This window comes from Topomyia yanbarensis, chromosome 3 (genome assembly GCF_030247195.1).
Source record: "Topomyia yanbarensis strain Yona2022 chromosome 3, ASM3024719v1, whole genome shotgun sequence".
Taxonomy (NCBI): Eukaryota; Metazoa; Arthropoda; class Insecta; order Diptera; family Culicidae; genus Topomyia; species Topomyia yanbarensis.
The window spans coordinates 290327750-290353799 of NC_080672.1; the positions used below are offsets into that span (position 1 = coordinate 290327750).

General features: G+C 38.0%; 1 protein-coding gene across 5 annotated transcripts in view; it reads right to left on the reverse strand.

Annotated features, from left to right (window-relative positions):
- Positions 1-2621: 2621 nt before the first annotated feature.
- LOC131692505 (transcriptional repressor p66-beta) overlaps positions 2622-26050 on the reverse strand; it is a 29908-nt gene continuing 6479 nt past the window's right edge. Inside the window, exons 2-10 of one of the 5 annotated variants that reach the window (XM_058979595.1) lie at positions 18945-19620; positions 18684-18888; positions 18363-18455; positions 18198-18299; positions 17743-17977; positions 17329-17648; positions 12892-13342; positions 12730-12834; positions 2622-7551 (exon numbers count right to left, since the gene is read on the reverse strand). In XM_058979595.1, the coding sequence (XP_058835578.1) occupies positions 7358-7551; positions 12730-12834; positions 12892-13342; positions 17329-17648; positions 17743-17977; positions 18198-18299; positions 18363-18455; positions 18684-18888; positions 18945-19591 (2352 nt within the window). In that variant the 5' untranslated portion in view covers positions 19592-19620 and the 3' untranslated portion in view covers positions 2622-7357. Of the gene's footprint in view, positions 7552-12729; positions 12835-12891; positions 13343-17328; positions 17649-17742; positions 17978-18197; positions 18300-18362; positions 18519-18683; positions 18889-18944; positions 19621-26050 lie in introns of all 5 variants that reach the window. The other 4 variants (XM_058979594.1, XM_058979592.1, XM_058979593.1 and 1 more) reach the window with 4 other exon arrangements.

A 26050-nucleotide genomic window follows, 5' to 3' on the forward strand; every position in this document is an offset into this window, starting at 1 on the left:
ACCCAGAAGTATCACCCCTTACCCCCCCCCCCCCCCCCCCCTTCTGTCTCTTCTAGTTCTAACTATTATATTATATAATCTCATTGAAAATGCCCAACTCTACAACCACATAAAATAACTCCAATTAATCTCCCCGAATCTTTACAAAATTAAATCACGCTCTCTAGTTATTCCTAGTTTTAAGATAGTTATAAAAATTGCCCCACTTAGTTAAAAATAATTTTCTTCAATAATCTTAATGGTAAAAATGTGAAACCATATTGCCATAAAAACTAAAAGACCCCCCTAACCTTACCCCCTTGTGTATATGTATAGCTATAAATTCCCCTTAGTTTAATTTAAAAAAATCAGTATGTAATCCCCCCACCAAGATTGGCACCTTTAAGCTAACGCAAACCTGCCTTATCAAATAAACAAATTGAAGAAAAAAAATGCACTTCGTAAACTAAGCTGGACGACATTTCCTCTTCCATCGCATAAAGCACGTTGCATGCTCCTTAACATACAAACACTCTTGATGTGCTTTATCAACGACATTATTTCTCAACGTGTACAATCCGCATCATTACATTCGCAAATAAAATTTTATGTGCCTTTTCGTCAACTAAGAACTTGTAATTTATTCCAAGAACAATCCAAACTACGCTAAAAATAGCCTCATCAATAGAATGATGCGTCATTATAATGAAAATTGTACAATAATCGACCTTTCCATGTCAAGAAAACAAATTAAATTTGAACTTAACCGTAGAAATACTCCGTACCACAGACCCCTTAGGAATCACCCTGGGTTGCTGCGGACCCCCACGGATAAACATCGACTCTTGGCTTTCTATAATATTTTTAGCTTATAGCATGCCAGCAAACTGGGATTGTTGTCTAGTTTTTTGTTGTCTCAAGATAGCACTAATCGATCACTTGAGAAATTGGTGCTTCTCATAATCGTGTCTCGCTATATCTCAGCAACCCAGCAGAATTTAAAAATTCTGAAAACGCCCCATTGTAGAGATTTTGAAATTCAGTAACATGGCATATCCAACTCATTTTACCCCAAAATGGTGTTTGTCACAACAGCGACGATATTCGTATGTGGTACTGTTAACGTTCGTTTCTTACAATCATGTTAACGACGCGAAAGCGTATGTCGTATTGTGAATATTGTCGTTTCAAGTAATTTGTTTGAAGACTATTTTAAACTGATAATAGTACTTTCATTTTTCTTTAAATAACTCACTTTTGCATGGATATTGTAAACATTAGAGCGACTCGATTCTAAAACCGAAAACAGCATAAGAGCAAATACAAATTTGTATTTGATAAGAGTAACGAAAATAAGGGGCGAGTCGTATGCTTCATCTTATTCCCTCGAAAATAATATGCTCTATGGTTGAAACTAATATGCTCTATGGTCTCGAAACTAGTATGTTTATCTATGGTGATTTCGGACAGTCATTAAGTCTTCTGGTGGCCGGGATCTTGATTATTTTCGGGATAATAGTTCCTTCGAACGACAAATTCTGTACGGATTGAAGCGTGATAACGAAGGTTATATCACTGGCAAGAATGAAAATGAGGAAAAATGAAAATGAGAAAATTCACGGTGTTTTTGGCACATGATGCTAGAAGCAGGGCGGAACGGAACTGCTTGAAATAAGCAAATATGATGAGATAAATCCAATTTATACCTATTTTTTATTACTTACATATTTTCCAAATCCTCAACCCATTTTCCTTCCCTACTAACAAAATCTAACATTCCCCATATCTTCTTAAATAGGTATTCAACTAACATTTCCTTCCCTTTGGCGATCGTAAGGACATGGCCAAGTGTGCAGTGAATTATACTATTGTATAAAAAGATTTCTCTATATCAGCCACCCATGATGAGTGCGGTCGTATTTGCTATGCTATGCTAGTCACTAAGTCTTCTGGTGCCCAGAGTCTTCGAATATCTTAAATCGCGCGCGCTTGTCAGAATATCTTTTATCGAACCCCTATACTTACTAACTGATATCCTCCTCCCGTGATACTTGTGGAGTGCGCAGTAGTATCAACGGCCTTTAGCAAAAGCAAGTATCGGACTAACATTCCTACCCTTTTCATCCGCGACCTAGTTCGGGCCTGGCCGGCGCCGGTATTCGACAATAAAAACTTTGAGATTAGCAGGAGTTCCACATCGAAAGATGTTTCGCTACTCACAAGTATAATTATCTACTGATTCCCTGTGCAGCTTCAGTTATTCCAGATCGAGAACGGAATAGCAGCCAGGGGTGGTCGCACAAGCTCAATCGAAATTGGTAAAGCAGAATCAATGAAGTCAACCTCTGCGACTTCTCTGTCCAATTCCTCTACCAGTAACACAAGAATGTTCGGGTATGCCCATGAGGTTGAATAGTATTGACAATATTGAGCTCATCGATTTGAGCTCGACATGTGATCACTTGCTTTTGCTGTGAGTTGTGGCTTTCGGTTAATTAACCTAGAACCTGTAAATCTGGTATCTTTGAATCTGACATTATTTAATGTGCCCAAGTTATTGTCTCCCCCCCCCCCCCCCCAAAATGTGTACCTACCATCGGATCCTAGGAAAAAGTCATCTTTAGGAGTAATTAAAAAGACTGTTTTCATGATAATGGCATAAGATTGCGTATTGCACGGAACAACAGATGTAGTCAAAATGAGAAACAATGTATGTTCACATGCATTTTATTGTTTATTACATACGGATAGTGAGTTTGACAAATAATAGAAATAGTTTTCATACAAAATATGAATGATGTGCTGACGTGACTAAAACGTGTTGTTATGGTTACAAAGCAGATCAGTGTAGTTTAGATATTTTTTCGACATTCCTGTACTAGTAAGATTATTGTAGTTTACTTTAACCGTTGGAAAAAATGAGATTATCACTTGTCAGACAAAATGGTTCACAACTTTTGTTTCTTTTAAATGTTTATATAATTTCTTTGCCGCTCGTCTTAATTGTACGCTTTTCTCTCTTATATTTAGAATTTTGTAGTTTTCCCTGAAATTTGCAGCTGTTTTTTTAACCTATCCAAAAAATGTGTTACTATTCTATCTTTCCGAAAATTTTCTTCGCCTAAATTTATTGGATACCTAGAACTAGAATTTTGAAACAAAAACATCAGATATCAGATCAGATTTACTGTTTTAAAAACGCTAGGTCTCTGGACCTTTGAGTTGACATACGAAAGTTTTTATTAGATCGCAAACAATTTGCAAAGATTTACGTGCTTCTTTATCGAGTACGATTAACAGTAAAGTTTTGACTGATTCCTTGGATTAGTATATTATTAATTTTACTGTCCCTTGCTTATGTCAGTTTCAAATCGCCTTCAGCTGTCCAGACAAGTAACGAGTGATTAAATACATCTATCTTGAAGTAGATATCGTTAAAAAACTGCAGGTTGTATTTCTTGCTCGTTCTGTATCATTGCGCAATGATTATTTTTCCATTAATTTATAACTTTAAGGTTTGAGCATTTAATTATATCGGTAGTATTTGCATTAGCGACAGTGACTGGGAAGGAAGAAAATCATAAAGATGAATACCTAAAATACACATGCTCGCTTTGCATTACGATGGATTGTTTTTTTTAACAAATGAGGTTTGATCGAATTCGAACCTTAGTTCCAGTTATTTGGTAACTTCTTTGTTACAAATACTGGGTGAGATGTTATTATATAATTGCAATTCCAATTTTTATCTAGAAAATTTGACTAGAGGTGCTGTCAGGAAAACAGAAGTGTTTCAGCAGTTTGTGGTTTCAGAGCTTTGCATATTTTTTCAGCGGCTTCTGCATTGTTGGCAGACTTACCACATTCACAGATTTAATTAAAGGCTATGTTTGTCCAAATACTTGTTCACATATGACAGAATTTAAACAATTTGAATAGGAGACTGAAGTTGATGCCACCTACTCTTAATGGAGCTACAAACTATAAACTCTCATAGTAATAGCCTCGCGGACGTAAAAACCGCAAAACTGGCAACTAGAAAAACAAGCATGTTAAACTGGCATCACCCAAAAAAGCTCGAATGTGCTCGAATATGACAAAATATTATGAATCAAAAGAGAAGTTATACGTTTGATATTGAGCAACAAGAAATAAAAAAAGCAAAAAATATATCCAATTTCTTCAAAAACACAAAGTTGATGAAAAAGAGCATAAGTAAGATTCTTTAGAACACAATAAATATCTTTCTAAATAACGTTGTAAAATACTAATACGGACATGAAAAGTGAAGCTTACTGTGAATAACAAAATAATTTTTTTAAATAAAATCGCAATACTTGTTCTGCTTGTTTGCATTGTATGACGTCATGCTTTTGCCAGTTTGTTTGGTTCGATAAAAGTACCTTCGCTGGTCTATTACTATGAGTGTCTATACTACAAACGTCCGAAGGAGATGCGTCCGAGACATTACGACACCGTCATAACATCCGAAAGCGGATTCGTTTGTGTAAGACAACTCGTCGCTGTTGTGCTATCTTACTTATGACAAATGACATTTAGCACCTTTCAAGAAATATTTATAAAAAATGTTCGAAACTTTTCGGAGAAGGCAATTGATGCTTCTATGTTTTCAGTAGTAATCACTCGATTTATGGGAAAATCGGTTCACTATATTGACAGTTTTTGCCAAAGTCGGTCGAATACGTGTCATAAGTGTGTATTGATGATAAAATATGTATGACGTGTCACAAATGTGCACAGAAGATTTCCTATAAAAAGGACCTTAAGTGATTTGTATATTACGCATAAGCGTAATAGATCACTATGCCCAATATTATACTTTTCCATGCGGTAGTACCAATACCAGATTACCAAATGATGGCACAAAGCTTTCACAATTTTCCTCCTTTATTCGGGAAAAACAAAAAATAAAACTTGGTGTCATTAACAATTTAGAGACAATATAGGGGAGCCCGGAGCTAGTTGGCGTTGGGGTAAGTTGGCAGAATCCCTTTTCCTTTGTTCTTATTGGACATATAGCTCTGCTTCTCGTTGTGTACCTCAAGCAATGTGAAACTCATTATCCAATGTGTTTTTGTTGCAAAACATTTTGTTTTGTAGAAGTTGTGGGAGATAATGTGTTTTCGACCATACTAAATTTTCTTAATTTTGAACATTTTTTGTTATTTTAGGTGATTTTTAATTTATTCCACGTATGATTATATTTTTCGATAGTGTGTGAAACGAGTTTTCAGTATCCGTATAGATATTACACCTATCCACAAACAAAAGTTTTTTTTAGATAGTTTTTTATGAAATATGCGGTCGGGTAAGTTGGCGGTGACGCACGCTGGGCAAGTTGGCGGTACTATTTACAGTGCAAAAATAGTCATCAAATATTTTTATTTCTGGAATTCTTTTCAAAGAAATTTTTTTCTTGTGTATCTCGTCAATGCATAGCACATTTACTTTGGCCAATCGGGCAGAGAATTTCAAAAATTTGCTTTTGAACATGGAGTACGCGTTGAAGTGAAAATGCCGGGGTATTGATACTGAAATGTTTTATTGAAAAAAACATTAAGAACCCCAGAAGTTATTGAATATCCATTTGATTGCTTATTGTCCACCAAACTTACCCCGGGGTCGGGATGTTGCCAAAAGTCTACCCTTTTATGCAACATGTTCTTTTTTACAAGATCTCCCCAAATCAATGCGGTAAAAAATGAAAACACTGCCAACTAGCCCCGATCTCTCCTATATCAATGTTATTGTTGACAGGCTAAAAAAATCTTACATTTCGGCACACTTTCCAAAATAATCTCGAAAGGAAATTTATTCAATAATCATGAAAACTAAAGCCAACCAAGCGCAGAGAAAACCATGGGTGGAAAAGTTTTGCTCCCAAGACAAGAACCTAACTAATGATTATAGTACATGCGCATAGGAATTATGCATGTTATCAAGGACATCTGTTGGGTTTTTGGCTTCAATATGTACTTGATGATAGGATTGCTGTCTGGCTTTTTGTTGTAACAAGATAGCACACTTCGATCAATCGAGAAATTTGGCGCTTACCATAATCGTGTTCCGCTATATCTCAGTAACCTAGCAGAATTTAAACATTCTGAAAACTCCACTTTGTACAGATTTTAAAATTCAGTAACATGGCATATCTAACTCAGTTTACCCCAAAATGTCATAAGATAGCACAAAAGCGAGGATTTGCTACTGTAAGTCTTAGACTGTAATAAGCTTCTCCTTCATTTTTAAGATTTTCTAGTTAAATAATGATGATGAAATTCATTAGGGTGTTAGCGTCCGTGCTTTTAAGAAACACTCATGATAAAAAATAATTGACGAATATTTATGAAACTGCACATGTGGATTTTTAAGGATAGAAAATGTCAAAAAATATGCTGTTGGTTTTTGTATCCCATATATATTCGTCAGATCCGGAAATTTTCAAACCACCTAGTACCATCCTTTGGCATATTTCCCAAGATAGTCTTTCTAGACATTATTTGTTGCACCTTTCGTCACATAAGACCACTATTGCATTCCACCTTTGGTGAAATTGAACTATTTGATCATACGACTTTTAGTTACATTCAACCTTATGTTATAGATTCTTTTGGAAAGCAAATCATATTTGTTCCAAAAAAAGAATCCTTGATAATGCAGAACAAGGCTATCAATTATAGTTCAAGCTTGTCGAGCATATGCTACCCAATCTCAGAAATAAAGTATCTCAAGACGTAAGAATTGAAAGTTTTTTAGAAAGTGCTAAGAAAAAAAAAGTGCAGAGCCTCGTCTCACTAGAAATTATTTAAAACAGTTTGATAAATAACTGCAAATGAAACAATCATTTAATTCGTTTCATAATCGTACCCAAAACTTACTAAACATATCGACCTGACTGAAAACTACTTTGAAAAAACGCTGCCACCCACCAGAGTTTTTGAACCAGCAAGGCAGACCAATGTGGCCTAAGACATCTTTCATGAACACTAAATATTTGAAAACGCCAAAAATATGTCATGACCACTATTGATTTGAAATTACAAAATATATGTCAAACGACAACGATTAGCACGCCAGTGCTAAATATGTAGCTCCCTCTAAGAATCTAAACTAAATTTATAATATCTGATGCTTCGTTAGTGTTATTTTCACAATCGTTTGATCACCTCATTTACGTTACAGTTTTTCACTATTACCACTATTACTGTTGATGTCAAAACAAAACAAAAAAAGAATTAAATGGTAATAATAAACGGTGTGCACCACAATTCGAATAAAGTGAAACATTGTTACACTTCAATCAGTGCTCCTGCCGGTTCGACAGCATAGTTCCTAAACTTACTAAATATCACGTTGCTTAAGATTTCCAGTTGGATTGCCGATTGTTGCTTGATCCTGGTCCGCTCTGAGGCAACATTTCCATATGCTGACGCTGGAGTTCCATCGCACGTTGCATATCAGCCAATGAGGCGGCAGCTGCTGCCGCATTTGAATTGCTACTGCCGCCTCCGCCGCCGCCAGTATTACCGCTTTTTCCAGCCGCTGATAGTGCTGTAATAAAATTTAAACATGTTTATAGGCAATTTATCATTTTAAGCGCCCATTTATCCACCCACAGTTACCATTTAAACCAGGTTTAAAAGTTAGTGAAGAAATCTGTCATAAGGGTTATGCTTTGCGATTGTACATCATTTATCAAAATAGCGTATCCTGAGAAAGCATTTTTGGTGAATTTGTAACTTAGAGAACTAAAGTAGGGATTGATGTTTTGCGCTTGCGAGGCTGGTGACAAACATCCATTGACCGAGTTAACTAGATACGCCTTTTTAATACAGCAAAAGACATCACGGCTTTAGACTGAGTCATTATGTGTACTGTTTCAAATCACTACTGCGCATTACTCCGTTCTGCAGTCTGGAATCCGTACATTCAGAACAGGGTCGACCGAATCGAGCCTATTCAACGCTGATTCATACGCTTTGTTTTTCGATATCTCCCATGCTGCGTGTTGAAATCCGCTTCCTTGACGACGCAATATTAGTTGCGTTGTTCACCGCAACTTGAGGGGCACTCGGTTTGCCGTCTTTCGCGTTATCATTCACGTTTATGTCATCGGTATTGTTTTGTTGCTTTTCATGGTTAAATCAAATACATATTTGTATTTGGTTAAATTTTCATATTTGTTTCTTACACTGAAAAAAATCCAAACGTTAATTCTATTTGCTTCAAACTGCTTAAAATTCATATGAAGAAGAAATGCTATTGTTATCTCGCGCACACATACCTTCTATGTGTCAACTGTATAAACTATGTATGCACAGTGCACACACATAAGTTATATGTGCATATTGTTATAGAATGGGGTTTTGGGGGGAAGGGGAGGAGTTGCTTCTCTAATCTTCCGGTCATCACATCGCATGCTTTGGTATTGTTAGTATGTATAACAAACATGAAGATGTGACACAAGGCGCCAAGAGCGCGCTAAAATCCTGTCAATCCTATTTTTCATTGGATTGTCTGCTCTAAATATATCACCAGGCGACCATTCATAAATGATGTTGGATATTGACAATAGGGGAAGAGCGTCACGTAACAAGATAAAAACTACAAATGAATTTTAGACGTATCAGCGGATCAGGGATAAAAAAACGTACAACATTGTTTATGAATGGCCCCCAAACAAAGAATATTCCACAACGAATATCACGTAACATCGGTGACAGAGCATTGGGATCAAGGCCAAGTCCCCCCTGGGTCGTGCAAAACTGAGAAGCAACATCAATTTAGGCACAGATAGCAGACGTCCATTTATTTTCATTTTGTTTTGTTTTGTCTTTTCATTTGTTTCTCCTGCTACGATGTGTGCGGATCGGTGCGGGAGAGCGGGACGGCCAAGGAAACGGAAAGCCAGTGGCCCAAACAGATCAGGAACAGGATGGAGGACTGCGAACAGGGAAACCGACAACAGAGGAGAAATCGTTTATTTATTTATTATAGCTACGACACTAATCACAATTGTTTTGCTTTTCTTGTTTCGTTTCAGCAAACCAAAATCTATACGGACTAGCACATACGAACAGTTAGGCTTTGTAGGTTCTCATCTTGAGAAATGACAATGACACTGTACGAGATGGCGCTGGGCCTGTGGCCTTCGACTGGCATGGTCCATTCTCATTGATTCGGAAGTCTTCTAGGCTGGTTGGTAGATATGTACTCCTACTTGCAAGTTGATCAATTCGCTTGGGTGGGGGACATGTGGATCCTACTAGTTGACGACTCTTTTGATCGTGAGTATGAGGCTAGTTCAGGAAAGGAGTGCAGGACTGGCACCTAAGAGATAGTTAATTATTCAGGACTTGTTCTTATGATTACTAAACTCGACCAAGCACACCGGCTCTCAGAAATGATAAGCAACCTTTTCGGGTCGGTGTGGTCTATTCGAGTCGAACCAGGCGAACATTCGGTTCGAGCAAACTTTATGGTTAATAGTGGATAAATATTTCTTACGCCTTTATTGGCAGAGATTCTTTTTGCGAAATCCTAAAATACCTTCACTGGTATAGCTCCTCAGGATAATAAAAATAGAAAAATTAAGGGTTTGCCTGGTCCATAATGTAATGAATATGTATATTGACTAGAACAGGGATAATCGAGTTATGTTATAAGATAGAGAAGAAACATCACAGTTGAAGGAAAAGTATTCGCGAGTAAGGACTAATACTGCTAGTATGTTTACCGTTTCAATTAATAGTCGATTGATCTGCTTCGGACCTAGGAGACAAAAAGGAGATTAGGAAGAGACAGAAGCGGATTCAATGCAAAATTTGCCAATATGACGTTGACCCCAAGGCGATGGTAGGATGATTTTCCATAGGATGACAGACTAATGACACGACGTTACACGCTCTGAACTTACGCCAAATAGTTTGTATATATGTATGAAATTCGTGGACATCACGGCTGACTGCGATCTCTAATTTACTTAACAGTCGATTGATCCGCTTCTGACCTAGGGAAACCATGAGATCAAGAAGAAAATAGAAGCGGAATCAATGCGAAGTTTTAGTTGCATCACTGACGACTTAGCACGCGCTGTTAGGAGCAGGATACATTGGACCAGACAAAATAGAGAACTTGACGTTACACACTTCGAGACAAACAGGCGCAAAATTTAGTCCTCCTCCCGAGGACCGGTGTTTAATTGGCGGACAGTCGCTAATCCTTCCGATTTTGCAAATTTTGTCTCGCGAGACGGACCGAGATCCCTCAAGCTATAAGCTGCAGCCCTATCAGCCCGTTAAAAAAAAATATTGTTATAGAATGGGGTTTTTTGCGCTAATAGTTATGAAATGTGAATGTAAGATTAATATTTCTTGTAAATACACACATTAGGTTTATGTTCCAGCAAATAGTGTTTATATGCCTCCGTTAATTGCAAAAATCTATGTGTAAAATCAATAGGCATAACGTTTACTTTTTTTGAGTGTACGGGTCGCTGTTGTAAATCGCCATTTGCTTGTTCATTGGTTATGCTGGTGGTTGGTTTGGAGGCACTTGGAGTGACTCTTGACATTCTCACCTCACGAACACCGCTGCAAAAAAGCTCTAACATTAAGGGGGCGTCTGGGGTAGAGGGCAAAAATAATCGTCTTTTTATCTGTTTAATTGTTAGTATTAGACCTCTAGAAAGGTCTTCCGAAATCTCGGTGGCCACGCTGAAATTCCTTTGTTTTAAACAGCCGTGCATTCCACGCGCGTGTTTGCCATAACACACGCAGATTTCAATCTCGGCAACAATTTTCGAAAAACTGACAGCGATAAAAGTACAGTGTAAACGGTACACTCTAAACTACTTCTACCCAAATTTTCAAGAGAAAATACCCAATGGGCCATTTTCTACATCGTTTTTTCCGTGATGTAAGTTGATGTGGGACGCCCTTTAATAGCGTTTTTCTCGAAACAGCTTTTTCAAATTGGCGAACACAATAACTCAAAAACTAATCAACGAATTGACTTGGTTTTTTAATGAAGATGCCCAATATGTGTAGCCTGTCGATGAACCACAGAAAACTGAATAAAACATTTTTTCTCCCAATTATTTTCAATAAAAACTTCTTTATATTTTTTGTGGTTCATTGACTGACTAACTACAAGTCTAAGCTTCACAAAACTTATTGAATTTCTCATATTAGACAATTTTATCAAAAGTTATCGTGTTCGCCGCGGCGCTCCTCGACGTGGAAATGGTTGGGCGTCTACTTTTAGAACGCTCGTATGTATGGCTCTGTGTGACCGAAAATATATTTTGGTGCACAATGAATGTATAAAGAAATCCTAACATTACACAACAGATCTATTGTTGCCTTGCCTTCAAAATCGTAAAACTAAATAACTTTCGTTTTGAGCATTTTACACCAGACGCTCTCCTTAACACGGTACCAGGCTATGTAACTTTTCTCCAATAGTGCCATCGTCTATCTATGCTGACATGCTGTACAAAACATCATTATATTCAATGACGCTTGTTTTTCGGGGCTGTGCCAATGTAAGGACTCGATTCACACTGACAAAAAAGCGACGCGAGACAGGACACAGCCCTTATTTTCCTTACTAACTATAAGGGACCATCCGTAAATGATGTAGCATTATATGGGGGAGTTTTGTATTTTGTGATGATGTGTGACGGTAGGGTGGTAGGGGGTCATGTCCTGCTACGTAGTTTTTTTTAAAGGGGAATGGGGGTTGACCTAATGTCACGACAATCTTACCCGTTTCATCTAACATCGTTCTTTATTTTTTTTTATTTTTTTGCGGGGACAAGGGGGGGGGAGGTTTACCGTCAAGCTACGTAATTACCAGCGAAGGTATGTAGAAGTTGGTGACGAAAAGCTACGATGGGGGAGGGAGGTGTTAAAAAACTCAAAAAATGCTGCGTCATTTATGGATAGTCACTAAGAAGGATTAAAAATACCCTTTTGGACGACCGTGGTCAACAGCATGTTTGTGTTCTCGGTTGCTTTGAACTTTCAGAAGGTTTGACCTATGTATACTGCGGAGCAATCTTTGCAGGGGATTTGGTAGAACCCCGATTTTCAATCAGTTGGAACCTTGTCTTTGAGGTTTACAAAAGAGGTCTTTCAGCGTATTACTACTTTTGTATGTGATTTGGTAATCATGGTGTTTTAGGGTGGTTTTAACGGAGTGATTTTGAGGTAAAACGGCAAGCAGATTCTTGGTTCCTGTTTTTTATCCGGCTCAACCGTTGTTGCGCTCTATCTGTTTTTTCCTTTCTTGTTTTCTTAAGATTTTGTTCACAAATTCCTCTTCATACCCGTTCAGTTCAGGTGCTTTGTATATTTTACCCCACTCGGCCTTTAAGTCTTCATTTTCCGTTGGTACATTGAACAGACGACGGAATAGAAAGCTGCTTGTGTTTGAGCGGCAAAATGGTTGAAGTCAGAAGTTATGTATCGGTCTGCGGATGTCGGTTTACGGTAAAACCCGAATTTTAGTTTGTTGTCCGCTCTTCTGATGATCAGCGCTGTTGACGGGCATATTTTGAAAAGTGTCATGTTCACTATCTTTTACTTGACGAGAAATACGCTTAAAGCATTTTTTTTTATCAATTTCTGGATTAAATAGTCTATAAAGTAACCATAACTGTGGCCAAAGAGCCTCTTGGTGACAAACCAGCCAGCTCCTGCTAGAAAGCAACTTATCACAACTCACCTGCTGCTTGAGCCATCGCAAGTTGATACGAGTACAGTAGTGGCGAGAACTGCATCATGTGCTGTAGATTATTGAGATTTCCAGTCGACAAGCCTTGTTGAATTCCTGAATGAAACAGTTGTTCTAATGAATCAACGCTAAAAAGAGTTTGACAAAGTTTACCTCTGAATAATTGTTGCTGAAAAGCCTGCATTGCAGCCGCGGCTGCCGATGTATTGCCCAAACTACCCAGATTACCCAGGGCACCTAGTTGACCAAGACCACTAAGACCGGCGAGAGCCGACAGCTGAGCAGCTGCCGCTTCGGCTGCCGCGTTCGCCGTAGCACTGTGACGACTGGATCGTGAAGAAGATGCTGGCGGTGGTGTATGTTGGCTTGGTGGAGTCGGTGTGGGTCTCGGTACCGGTGTCGGTGTTTTTGATTTCGATGGTTGCTGTTGCATGTGAGCATGTTGTTGATGAAGCTGATGATGACGTTGCTGTTGTTCTTGTTGTTGTTGCTGCTGTTGTTGTAATTGTTGCAGTTGCTGTTGTTGGATTTGCTGTTGAAGTTGCTGTTGTTGTAGCTGCTGCAATTGTTGCTGGCGGAGCTGTTCTTGCTGTTCTTTCTGGCGCTGTAAGTATTAGAATTTGAAGTTAACTACAATAGAAAAAACTAGGAGTGGGTAATGTCCGGGACGTAACCGCGGTGTTGACGTAGGACTAAACTTGGGCATATCATATGACATTCATGGATAATTTGAGCCAATGCACTTTTTGAATGAATGTTTACTGGAAATTTCATGTCGAATGAGATTGCCACATTCACTGATTTTCTAGGACTTGCAAAAACCTTCGGGTTTGTAGATTAATTTGATAAACATTTGCTTATATGAATCACTGGTAAATGTACACCAGAAATGACAGGCGCAAACTTATTAAATGGAACTTTCTAATTCAATTTTTTCTCCATTAAGTTTTCATCCTAAAAAGAACGGTTTGTAGATAACTATGTTTGGTGATACCAGACGAGAATCCTTGCTAACGATTCGAACCTTGCCCGAATTCGCTTCTGCTGCGTACATACACGAACATTCCCCTTTCGCAGCTCACATCGAATGAGCATTGTATATCGGAATGCGATCTCTTTTATAAACTTCTTAGTGCAGATGGTAGTCCATCCCTTTGTGCGACAAATGAAAATATTTTCATCATTCTTTTTGGCGTGGTATTCGCTTAGTAGCAGGGTTTCCACATTCACTAATGTTCTAGAAAGATTTGCAAAAACCTACGGGTTTGTAGATTAATTCGATAAACATTGGTTTATGTGTCACTGCTAAAGTACAGCAGACTTGACAGGCGCACACTCAATGCAAGTTATTAAATGGAACTTTCTAATTCAATTCTTTCTCCATTATATTTTCATCCTAATAAGAACGGTTTGCAGATAACTATTTTTGGTGATACCAGACGAGTACATACACCAGATGCGTACATACACGAACATTCCCCTTTCGCAGCTCACATCGAATGAGCATTGTATGTCGGAATGCGATCTCTTTTATAAACTTCTTAGTGCAGATGGTAGTCCATCCCTTTGTGCGACAAATGAAAATATTTTCATCATTCGTTTTGGCGTGGCATTCGCTTAGTAGCAGGGTTGCCACATTCACTAATGTTCTAGAAAGATTTGCATTGTAGATTAATTCGATAAACATTGGTTTATATGTGTCATTGATAAAGTACAGCAGACTTGACAGGCGCAAACTCAATCCAAGTTATTAAAAGGAGCTTTCTAAATAAATTCTTTCTCCATTATATTTTCATCCTAATAAGAACGGTTTGCAGATAACTATTTTTGGTGATACCAGACGAGTACATACACCAGATGCGTACATACACGAACATTCCCCTTTCGCAGCTCACATCGAATGAGCATTGTATGTCGGAATGCGATCTCTTTTATAAACTTCTTAGTGCAGATGGTAGTCCATCCCTTTGTGCGACAAATGAAAATATTTTCATCATTCGTTTTGGCGTGGCATTCGCTTAGTAGCAGGGTTGCCACATTCACTAATGTTCTAGAAAGATTTACATTGTAGATTAATTCGATAAACATTGGTTTATATGTGTCATTGATAAAGTACAGCAGACTTGACAGGCGCAAACTCAATCCAAGTTATTAAAAGGAGCTTTCTAAATAAATTCTTTCTCCATTATATTTTCATCCTAATAAGAACGGTTTGCAGATAACTATTTTTGGTGATACCAGACGATTACATACACCAGATGCGTACATACACGAACATTCCCCTTACGCAGCTCACATCGAATGAGCATTGTATATCGTAATGCGATCTCTTTTATAAACTTCTTAGTGCAGATGGTAGTCCATCCCTTTGTGCGACAAATGAAAATATTTTCATCATTCGTTTTGGCGTAGCATTCGCTTAGTAGCAGGGTTTCCACATTCACTAATGTTCTAGAAAGATTTGCATTGTAGATTCTTTCTAAATAAATTCTTTCTCCATTATATTTTCATCCTAATAAGAACGGTTTGCAGATAACTATTTTTGGTGATACCAGACGATTACATACACCAGATGCGTACATACACGAACATTCCCCTTTCGCAGCTCACATCGAATGAGCATTGTATATCGTAATGCGATCTCTTTTATAAACTTCTTAGTGCAGATGGTAGTCCATCCCTTTGTGCGACAAATGAAAATATTTTCATCATTCGTTTTGGCGTGGCATTCGCTTAGTAGCAGGGTTTCCACATTCACTAATGTTCTAGAAAGATTTGCATTGTAGATTCTTTCTAAATAAATTCTTTCTCCATTATATTTTCATCCTAATAAGAACGGTTTGCAGATAACTATTTTTGGTGATACCAGACGATTACATACACCAGATGCGTACATACACGAACATTCCCCTTTCGCAGCTCACATCGAATGAGCATTGTATATCGTAATGCGATCTCTTTTATAAACTTCTTAGTGCAGATGGTAGTCCATCCCTTTGTGCGACAAATGAAAATATTTTCATCATTCTTTTTGGCGTGGCATTCGCTTAGTAGCAGGGTTTCCACATTCACTAATGTTCTAGAAAGATTTGCAAAAACCTACGGGTTTGTAGATTAATTCGATAAACATTGGTTTATGTGTCACTGCTAAAGTACAGCAGACTTGACAGGCGCACACTCAATGCAAGTTATTAAATGGAACTTTCTAATTCAATTCTTTCTCCATTATGTTTTCATCCTAAAAAGAACGGTTTGTAGATAACTATGTTTGGTGATACCAGACGAGAATCCTTGCTAACGATTCGAACCTTGCCCGAATTCGCATCTGCTGCGTACATACACGAACATTCCCCTTTCGCAGCTCACATCGAATGAGCATTGTATATCGGAATGCGATCTCTTTTATAAACTTCTTAGTGCAGATGGTAGTCCATCCCTTTGTGCGACAAATGAAAATATTTTCATCATTCCACATTCACTAATGTTCTAGAAAGATTTGCAAAAACCACCATTCAAAGCACGGCTAATTAATGCTTTTACAAAATCATTTCTATCAAAATTTACGGTAAAATCTACGGAATCTACTACACAATTGTTTTAATTATTTCCCAACAAATCGCGCAAAAATCTGTTCCGTACAGCACAGCGCAAATAATTGACGTTGGAAAACAAATCGGCAACTTCCGCTGCCAAACACTTAGAAACGATCGAAGCATTTTTCCGTTAATATCACTTTTCTGACTCAAATTGTTGTAGGTATTTTATTGCTTCCGTCCAATTGGTCAGTTTATTGGTTTTATCGCACATTTTTCGGATATTATTATAGAAAATAACTAACCCGATAAGAGGGAAGTTATTTTCCAAAGCACGAAATGGAAATTTCAATTGTAATTCTTCTGAGAACGATTTTGTGGTCCTAATAAGGACCGTTTGTTGTGAATATTATTTCGCCGTTTCCCGCTCGGCATGATGATTATTCGCTTGGCATGGATAGCGCACAGATTGGTATTTTCCAACAAACTAACCAGGCAGGCCTCGCTGGCTTCTTAAAGGGCCATTACGGCTGAGCTCCGGAAGAGTAGGTTTTGAAATTCTGTGCAATCTCACGGACCAGGCACTGGAAGAGCAGCTTGCGAATTAGTAACTCTGTCCACTTCTGAGAGCAATGAATTTCACGCAGGGCGACGACTGTTCTTGGTTGGCAGCGATAAGGCAGTAGCTATGATTTGGTTGGTGGTCAAAATGCAGCTTCTCGTTGAGCAGCACACGTACGTGTGTTCTGCTCTGTGGCTTACACGCTTTAAGAAAAACTGTGACACCCATATTTATAGGTTTTAGCATTAATGTTGATTCGCATTAAAAGTAGTTTTTGAACTTTTTAAACAAGTTTTACATAGCAAACAAGGTATCAATAGCAAGCGTTGAACGTTTTCCTTTCGATTTATGAAACAAAATTAGTAATTCCTTGAGTAGGAGAAAAGTTATTAGAGTTCAAAGTGTACGTAACGCATCCGTTTTGAAAATTTTGAAATGACACCCAGTATAGTAAAGAAAGACGTAAGTCCTACGTCAAAAGCGAAAAACAGTCACCTGTGCTGCCGCTTGTCGCTCTTGTTGCTGTTCGCGTTCTCGTTGCTGCTGACGTTCTTGGGCCTGCTGTCGTTCCTGTTGTTGCTGTTGTTCTAATTGCAACTCACGCTGCTCTCGTAGGTTCGGTGTAGAGGACGGTGTTGGGCGAATGTCTATCGGTGAGGGACTGCTCTGGGTCGTTAACCGCGCCTCGATTTCCTGCTCTTGTTGAAGTGCTTTAACAAAGGCAGTCTTAAGCCGATTAGTGTGTTCTGCCTTGAGGGCTTTTTTGACGTTACTAGTAACACATTGCTCGCAGATAACTTTTGCATCTTTGCCAGCTATAAAATTTGTACAACGGAAGAAAAGGTATAAAGATTAAGTGCAAAAAGAGGACAAATTTATAAAATAATGAAAAATGAAACAACACAAAACCTGGACTGTTCTGAAAAGTGGGATTTCCTCTTTTACCCTGTTTCTCCCATTTCCAGACTGGCGTGAAATCGATCTTGCACTGAGCGCAGCGGTACGGCTGTTGTGGTAAGCAAAGTTTTTTGTCCTTGGTCAGATAATCCACTACATACTCGAGCCCAAGCAGATATACAAATTCAGTATTGCTCGGGTTGGGAATGAAATGCATTTCTGGTGGCGGGGGCTTAGGTGGTGGGATCTGCAAATTAAAATGATAGTACATGGATAAATTCAGATATGCAGAACTCTACTGGAGTTTAGACTTTGGAGTATACATTCAATAGGTGGATAGATCGATCGGCAATATTTTTAACATTGACTACAGAAGAAGAGAGGTAGAATGAAAAATGCGCTATCGTTGCAAACACGATATTCTCCGTGATTACACACTGATAACGCGAAGTAAAAATCCACGTTACCTGCAGCAATGTTTTCTCCAACTGCTTTCTTAGTGCTAGCTTCGCCGCTGCTTGGCGTTGGGCTTGAGTCTGTGGGTCTTCTCTGACCGATTCACGGTCACGCTGCAATGCAAAATGAGACAAGATAAAAATTCCAACTAAGGTCCATGCTACCGTACTCCTTACTTTAAGTGAAACTGCTTCCACCGTTGTGCAGCTGATTTGTGCAGGGATGGGATGGGCTGGTGTGATAGACACCGAATTGCTGATTTGGCCCGACTGTACCTTCAAATTAGTATCCATTAGATTACTGCCGCCAATTAAACTATTGCTTTGTGGCTGCTTGGTGTTAGTTATAAGCATTCGCGTGGCGAAATAGTTTTTAGGAAATAATGTAGATGCAAAATTGAAATAGACAAATGTTAGTAAAGTTTGTAAACAATGAGATTTGTAATACTATTCATTTGCTCCTAATTACAGAGAGAAACTTTACAGTCTAGGACTCACATTACGCTGCTTGATACTGCTGGAAGGAGCATTGGTGGGAGTGATCGTGACAGACGGTGTTATAGTAAGATTGGAACCTGTTCTTGGAAGCCCCATCGAATGTCGCTGTCCAGGAGTACTGGGCGTAAGTGTGGCTCCTCCGGGAAGAGATGGTTGTCGCTGCAAAGGTTTTGTTACAGGTGTAATGTTGATTGGCGATCCGCGGCTGAAATGATGTAAATGTCATAAATAGAGAGTAACATAACGAAACCGTAACCGTACTTAACGGGCGTCGCCGTAACAACTTTGGAAGATTTCGAGTGAGCAGGCAGTGGAACAGCATTTGTTGGCGTAACACTGAGTGATCCCTTGGTCAGTGCCGCTGGAATCGCAGCCAATGGGTTATTGATGTTTGAATTACTCGACGTTACAATCAGATTTTCTTTCATCATCACTTGCTGAGATTGCTTCAATTTCTTCAACAGTACTAGCTTGGTCTCCTCGCTGCGCAATTCTTCTCGTAGTTTACGAAGACCTCGTTCCCGTTCCCAAATTTCCGCTGCCGTGAGTTCTTTAATTGGAAACACGGGTGGCATTTCGTCGTCTTCAGATTCGGATAATCCAGTCACGGCAGCACCGTTGTAAGAACGACCATTAACTTTAGCCGGCAGAAGCACTATATCCGGCACTTCAGCGTAAGATTTTGGCTCAGTGCGAGGACGCAGCACGCGTCTGCCGGGAACTGGTGATGTATTGCCGGACGCCGAAGGAGAGCATACTTGTGGCGGTAGGGCCGGAGTGATGGTTAGGCCCGAGTTTTGTGTTAATGCGCGCAAGTCACGAGCCGTGGCTGGGGTGATTGAGAGCAAATCTCTGCCTGATCCAACACTCAGATCAACGACCGCATCGTCCACTTCCATTTGTTCCATGATTAGATGAAATTTTTCTTTTGATATGGCTGAAATTAAAGCAAGAAAATAAAATTGAAAATCGCGCTCGATATATTGCTGTGGCAGCACGAATGGAGAAGTGCGCTGATAAGTGCAAAACAAGTGGTTATATTCCTACATTTCACGTAACTTGGATAAGACATAGACTGTCTATAATCGCAATTGTTCCATGTTGTAAAAGGTACAATAGAGGCAATTCTCAATTAGAACATAAAAGTGCCAATTTGGTAATATTCTTTTCGAAAGTTGTCCTACTGGAGCTGTTCTCGGATGTGGTCCCCGTCAGAATCACACACATTCCCTGATCCAACATACGACTAGCACATAACAATTGTACACTAAAAACTACAATACAAATGACAACTAATAGGTTTCTATGGATTTATTAAATCAATTTAATTAATTAGCTAGAAGATAATTTAATTAATTAACGACGACGACGAAGTCGACCGATAAATGGACACACAATGACCCCCACTGTGATCCCCGTTAACTAACACTGCCATTAAACTGTGTAACAATGTCATCAAACACGGCCCACAGAAAAAGTCAATCCACGTCGACCAGCCAGCCGCCCACGGCACCGCGCACAGGGCTTGTGGTTGAGCGTTAGTATAGGCAGCCGAAGAGTATGCAAAAACACAAAACATAAAAGAGACCCATAAGCCCTCTCGGTCTCCTCGATGCGCCACTATCGAGGCGTAATGCAATAACCATGTTAAAGCAATTATCTGTCAAACAATATCTTTCAAATATAACAATATCTTTCAAATACTTAGAATGGAAAGTATCACACAAGAGTGTTGTAGGGTAATGCGCCTATTTTAATCCGGTTAGGGAGAGGATCGCAATATTTTTGAAATTTTTATAAGAAGCCATATTATCTATGACTTTCCTCAGAATAAAGTATCAGTGTACTTTATAATACTTATTTAGCGAAATTGTCTCAATTTTCAGCATAAATAAATATAAATGTTCCATTCTGTGCATCATCTATTCTCACAGCAATAATCAATTTATCGCCTTCTTGGCGTACCAAATTTCTCAACATCGAAAAAAATCTGATTCGAACGACTTATATGTAATCTTATCCATTGTGTTGCGTTGCGTGGTGACGATGATTTTGGCGGATTGCACGCCGACTTCATCATGTTTGACTGCTGATTATCTAATAAGAGTTGCTTAGGAAATGGTAAGTTGGAATTCATACCAATCCGACCCATATTAAAACCTCAACAACATGATACCCATCATTGACGGCCGCCCCCATCTCCATCGTTCACGGGGAAGGATAAAGGATAAGGTAGTGGATAAGTGTTGATGCTCCACCTAATTAACGGAAGGACGACGATTCTTCCATAGCGTTCGCCGAGTTATATATTGGTAGGGTATAAGGTCTAGGATTCGCTCCAAGCAAGCGATGCGACCTGTAAAGCATATTTTATTAGGTAGTTGTTTAGTTAATCTTCGAGTACACGATCACTCGAAACAGATGAGATCTTGTTTAGTTTTTGGTTCATTTTAAACTCTGGGCAGCCGACCACCGAGAGTATCCTATGTTCCCTAAACAAAAGCAATTTCAACTACACAAGTCCGACCGCAGGAGTATTGCCTGGAAAAGCTAATCTTATCTGCGTCATGGGCCGGATCACTATTAATTGCAACAGTATTTAGACAGAATTCGCTACTTCTTCTCTACGATATATTTATTGGGTTGAAAACTACCGAGTGATAACACTATATATAGGCAAAGAGTTATGATAGCGCGAGATGTTATAAATCAAGGAAAGTATTTATTATTTTCTATATAGGATTATGCTATATTTGTTTTCCTCCTTAGGATGAAATATAGCATAGTGCTTTCACATAGGCCTGCTAAGCCAAGACAAGTTCCGGCTTCATTGTGTCTCATCGGCATAAACAGAACTTCTGCTCGGACGGGACATCACGTTTGATCAGTCGTTCGATTGAAACACAAACTGTGTTTTGGTTTTAAGGGATTTGCGTCAATCCGGCGCTAATCTATTCCGACTAAAAGTTAGTGTCGGTTTCTGATGAGGCGAAGCCGAAACGCACCCGTCTAACAAATATTATATAGGATTGTTTGTGGAATACAAGTATACGAGCGATAATAACGAACACTGAATGGAAATATAAAGGATTGTTAACCTGATGCGTGGGTTTGTTAGCATTAACGGAGCTTGAAATTAGGTCTATAAAAACAAACGCGGTGAATTTTCAATACGTATTGTCCCGTGATCATCGATACTAGTCAGATTAAAGTCTTATTGGGGCTATTTTCCGATCAACTATTCATTTTAACGGCAATGTTTTCTCGACTAGATCTGTTCGCACGCTCTCATTCTGCTACTATCGGCAGAAGGCTGATAGCACCCAGTCGTTTAAGGACCAAATGTCATCAATAGACTTAGACTCGCGTGGAGGCATGAGATAGGAAACTTGTGAGAATTTTGTTATCCCACCGTTTGACGACCTAAAAATATGTCAAAAGTTGTTGTTAGAAAAACTTTTCTATTGAAAGGCTCTCCATAATCCAAATACCAATGTATTTGGATTATGCAGAACCCCTCCATAAAAAAGTTTCTTTTACGTCTTTAAAATGATAAAAATTAGATTATTGACATTTTATGATGGGGTAATGCGAATAACTTTTAAAAAGGGCATAAATTACACGAATTAATTGTTTTTGTTAAAGCAAAATTCCAAATATCTCGAAAACTATCGCATTTTGGAAGATTTTTGTTAAATGGATTTTGATTTGAAATGACACTTAGAATAATACTTTGGAGTAAAATTGCAGTATTGTATGCCAATCAGTATGACATTTAAAACACGTATAAAGCTATTGTTGAAAAAACTTTTTTACGGATAAGTTCTCCATCATGCATTCACATTCAAAATGTTTCTTTTCTCTTTAGGTTTTTATTGACAAAATATAAAAAAAGTGGGTTTCACACAATTAAAATTTTTAACATAAATTTTTGCTTTTGTTAAAAATGACACAAATTAATGCACGTAGAAACGTCTACGACCTTTTGAAAAATTGCTCTTGTATAAAATATTGCGATTGGCAGAGAAAATTATGGAGATTCATAAACCGAACACAACTGCAAAGTTTCGTTCGAATCAACGATGGTTATATTTGGCGGTTGGTCGGTTTCTCATGGAATCCATCAAACTTTCACTAAAATAGTTTTTCTAACAACATCCTTCAACATGACTCTACAATTCATACCACTTGCAGTCAAAAACACGATTCTCCCATTGAATATGATTTTAGATAGGTTTTTCAGAACCTATTTAAAACTGAACTTCAACATTCGAACACCATTTCTGATGTAAAATTTTATGCTGAATCCGAAAATGAAACCAAAAAAATTTACAGTAGAGCAGTTTTCCGAGTTAGAGTAAAAAATGAATTTAACCTTTAAAATAAAAAGTACGTTGGGAGTGGGCGTAGTGTATTGGTAAATCGATTGCCTTGTACGCAGCGCACCTGGGTTCGAGTCCTGACCCCGCACATAGGGTTAGAAATTTTTCCTAAGAGATTTTTCTAACCCGAAGAGGCGAATGACCTTAAGGTTAAAACCTCTATAATTGAAATAAAAAAAAAAAAAAAGTACGTTCAGTGAAATCCACATATCTTCAGTTATAGTGCATCGATATGAAATATTATTATGTTAAAGTTAAAGGAATGCACTTTCAGTCGTTTCAATATTTTGTTCCCGTGCGAATACTGGTTCTGACGTTATCTACGACTTTACGAGTTTATTGAACTTTTTCTTAATTTTTCCTCATTTTTTAAAGAAAAATGTGCGATTGGTCAAGTTTTTGGGCAAGATAAAGAAATCTAAAAATATATATATTTTTATCGCAAATTAAAGCTTGCTAATAACCAATGAAAATAAGCGATTTAAACTAATAATCGGATGAAAATTGCGGAAGTTATTTAATTTTTTGTAGAATTGGAATTTTTAGGTTTCTCTGGGTAAACCGTCTCGATCCCAACATTTTCTTGGGCTTGTTTTATAATAAATGAAGGATTCTCTGTCAAAATTCTGTTAAACAAATAAGTGGAAGAATTTTGAGAGAATTTAATCCGGTGTAATATTCCAACTCTTTTATCCAAATGATTCAAGACTTCTGAGAACAATAATTTCAGGCTCAGTGCAGTGATGTCATTAAAAAATTGGTATTAAAAATACGCATAATATTTGCTATATGTAATCTTATAATCCATTCCGCCGAAAAATTTCTTTCTAGGTAGCCAAATTATGGGCGCCATCGCATGTGTTGTAAAATTAATCATTCTACTATTTTCCCCCGATAAAAACAGATATAAACATCACGAAAGCTCTTCTAACAGATGCTGAAAGAACCTCATCAGCTGTAAGAAGAGCTCGCAGAATGGCGTTTGTATAAAATAACCATGCAAAGCCTAGTAATCACTAGTTGCACCGCATTGTCGCAGGCCGATTTTACATGCAGATGAAAATAAAACCTCCGCAATCAGCAATCATTTAAATAATTTGAAATAATTGCATTACCTTACAATATATTTCCTAATCTACGTTTTAGTTTGGCCGCACTGTTGATTCTTTCCTGTGTGTTGGATGCAGAGAGATTGTTCTGATTGTCGATTGTGGTAATGTACCTAAAGTAAACATGGCGAAAAATGAAACCATCGTATTCCTGAATTACGGTTTATAACACTAGGCCTTTCCTAGTATTTAACGAGTGCTTTTACAGTGAATTAACCATACATAGATTCTCCAGTTGAAATAAAGGTATCTGAACAATGTTTAAAATATTTGTGGCGAAATAAAAAGAAATGAGGCGGTAATCTACCGCTCGTGTTGTGGTTTTGCTAAGCATGGTTGCGTTCTGTTCGGCGAAATAGCAGATATTTCTAAAAGTTATTTTACATGAAGGGAAGGGAAGAATATTTTAACAGCTTTAGCTTATTATGGATGTCGCGATTTAGTCAATGTCCCCATTTTGTCAGCCTAAAATGCACCAAAACGGGTCTTTACTGTATTTACTGTAATGTTTCGATTATATCACGGTCGGTCTGTATTTTAGCGTGATATATTCAAAACAAAACAAAAAATTACATTCATGCATTATTACACGTATTTCTATAAACAAAAAGTTATAAAAAGTTAAAGTTAGTCAAAAAGAATAAATCATAGTAGGGTAATGGGCCCATTTTTGCCATGTTTTTATTATCACACTACCCATTTGAAACCATTGGTTAGAGAAGCGTCTGCCATCTTTGTTCAACGCATTGGGTCAAACGATGTGGCATGAGCAAATAATTTTTTCCCCACACAGCTTCACTTTACCGTTTCATAAAGTTGTTGAAACACCCAAAGCTAAACTTGAAGGAATCTGGCACGTTAAGGTTTTGGACAAATATCATGACTATTAAAATCAGTTAATTCGAAAAGACACCGATTCAGTTCTCAACAGTTGTTTCAACATCCATAGAAATAATGCCATCTCCAATTGTTGATGTTGTCCTTTCAAAAGAGAAGGTAATCAATTCAAGAGAAAATGCATATCTCGGTATACCTACCTTATCTTGCGCATTTTGGTTTTCTCATTATTTTGTTAGATTTTCCTGTGGATAACTAACAATTAAGCGAATAAAAAAGAAGTCGATTTGTTTACCAAATACACCAGAGGGCCCTCAAGGACACGGCAAATAAGAATTTAAAACTAAAATTGGAATCGGCCGAAAAATGTTTCGGCACTCCTAGACATTGCAACAATATTTTTGGTAAAATATGATTTCGAGATCATTCACGTTTTAAGTTTTGCGCCTCGCCCTCCGTTCACGTAAAGGGACAAGATGAACAGCGCTATAACTTTATTTCTACTTAGATCTCTATAAAAATTTCAGATACCCCCATGTAATTACGTAGCTTGACATTTTAAAAAAATATAAAAAAACGATGTTAGTTAGATAAAACGGCAAAGCTTGTCGTGACTTCAGGTCAACCCCTATTCCCCTTTAAAAAAGCTACGTAGCATGACATGACCCCCTACCCCCCTGTCGTCACACATTATCACAAAATGCAAAACTCGCCCTCCTCCATACAATGCTACGTCATTTATGGATGGTCCCTAAGATAAAAGAATAAAAAAGTTTGACTTTTTGACCGACCTTATCATATATAAACCCACATGTAAATAAGTGAATCAATTGTAAAAAAATCCGTCAAAACGTATTGTGCCTTGTCTGTTTTTTTCAAAAAGCGTAATATAATCGAGACAAAACCGTGATATAATCGAGGGTGATATAAACGAGTTTTGATATAAACGCATAGTGATATAATCGAAACATTACTGTATTACGCACAGTAATAGGTACATTACATTTTCTGAGGATATTTTCTTTCATTTGCATCGAAC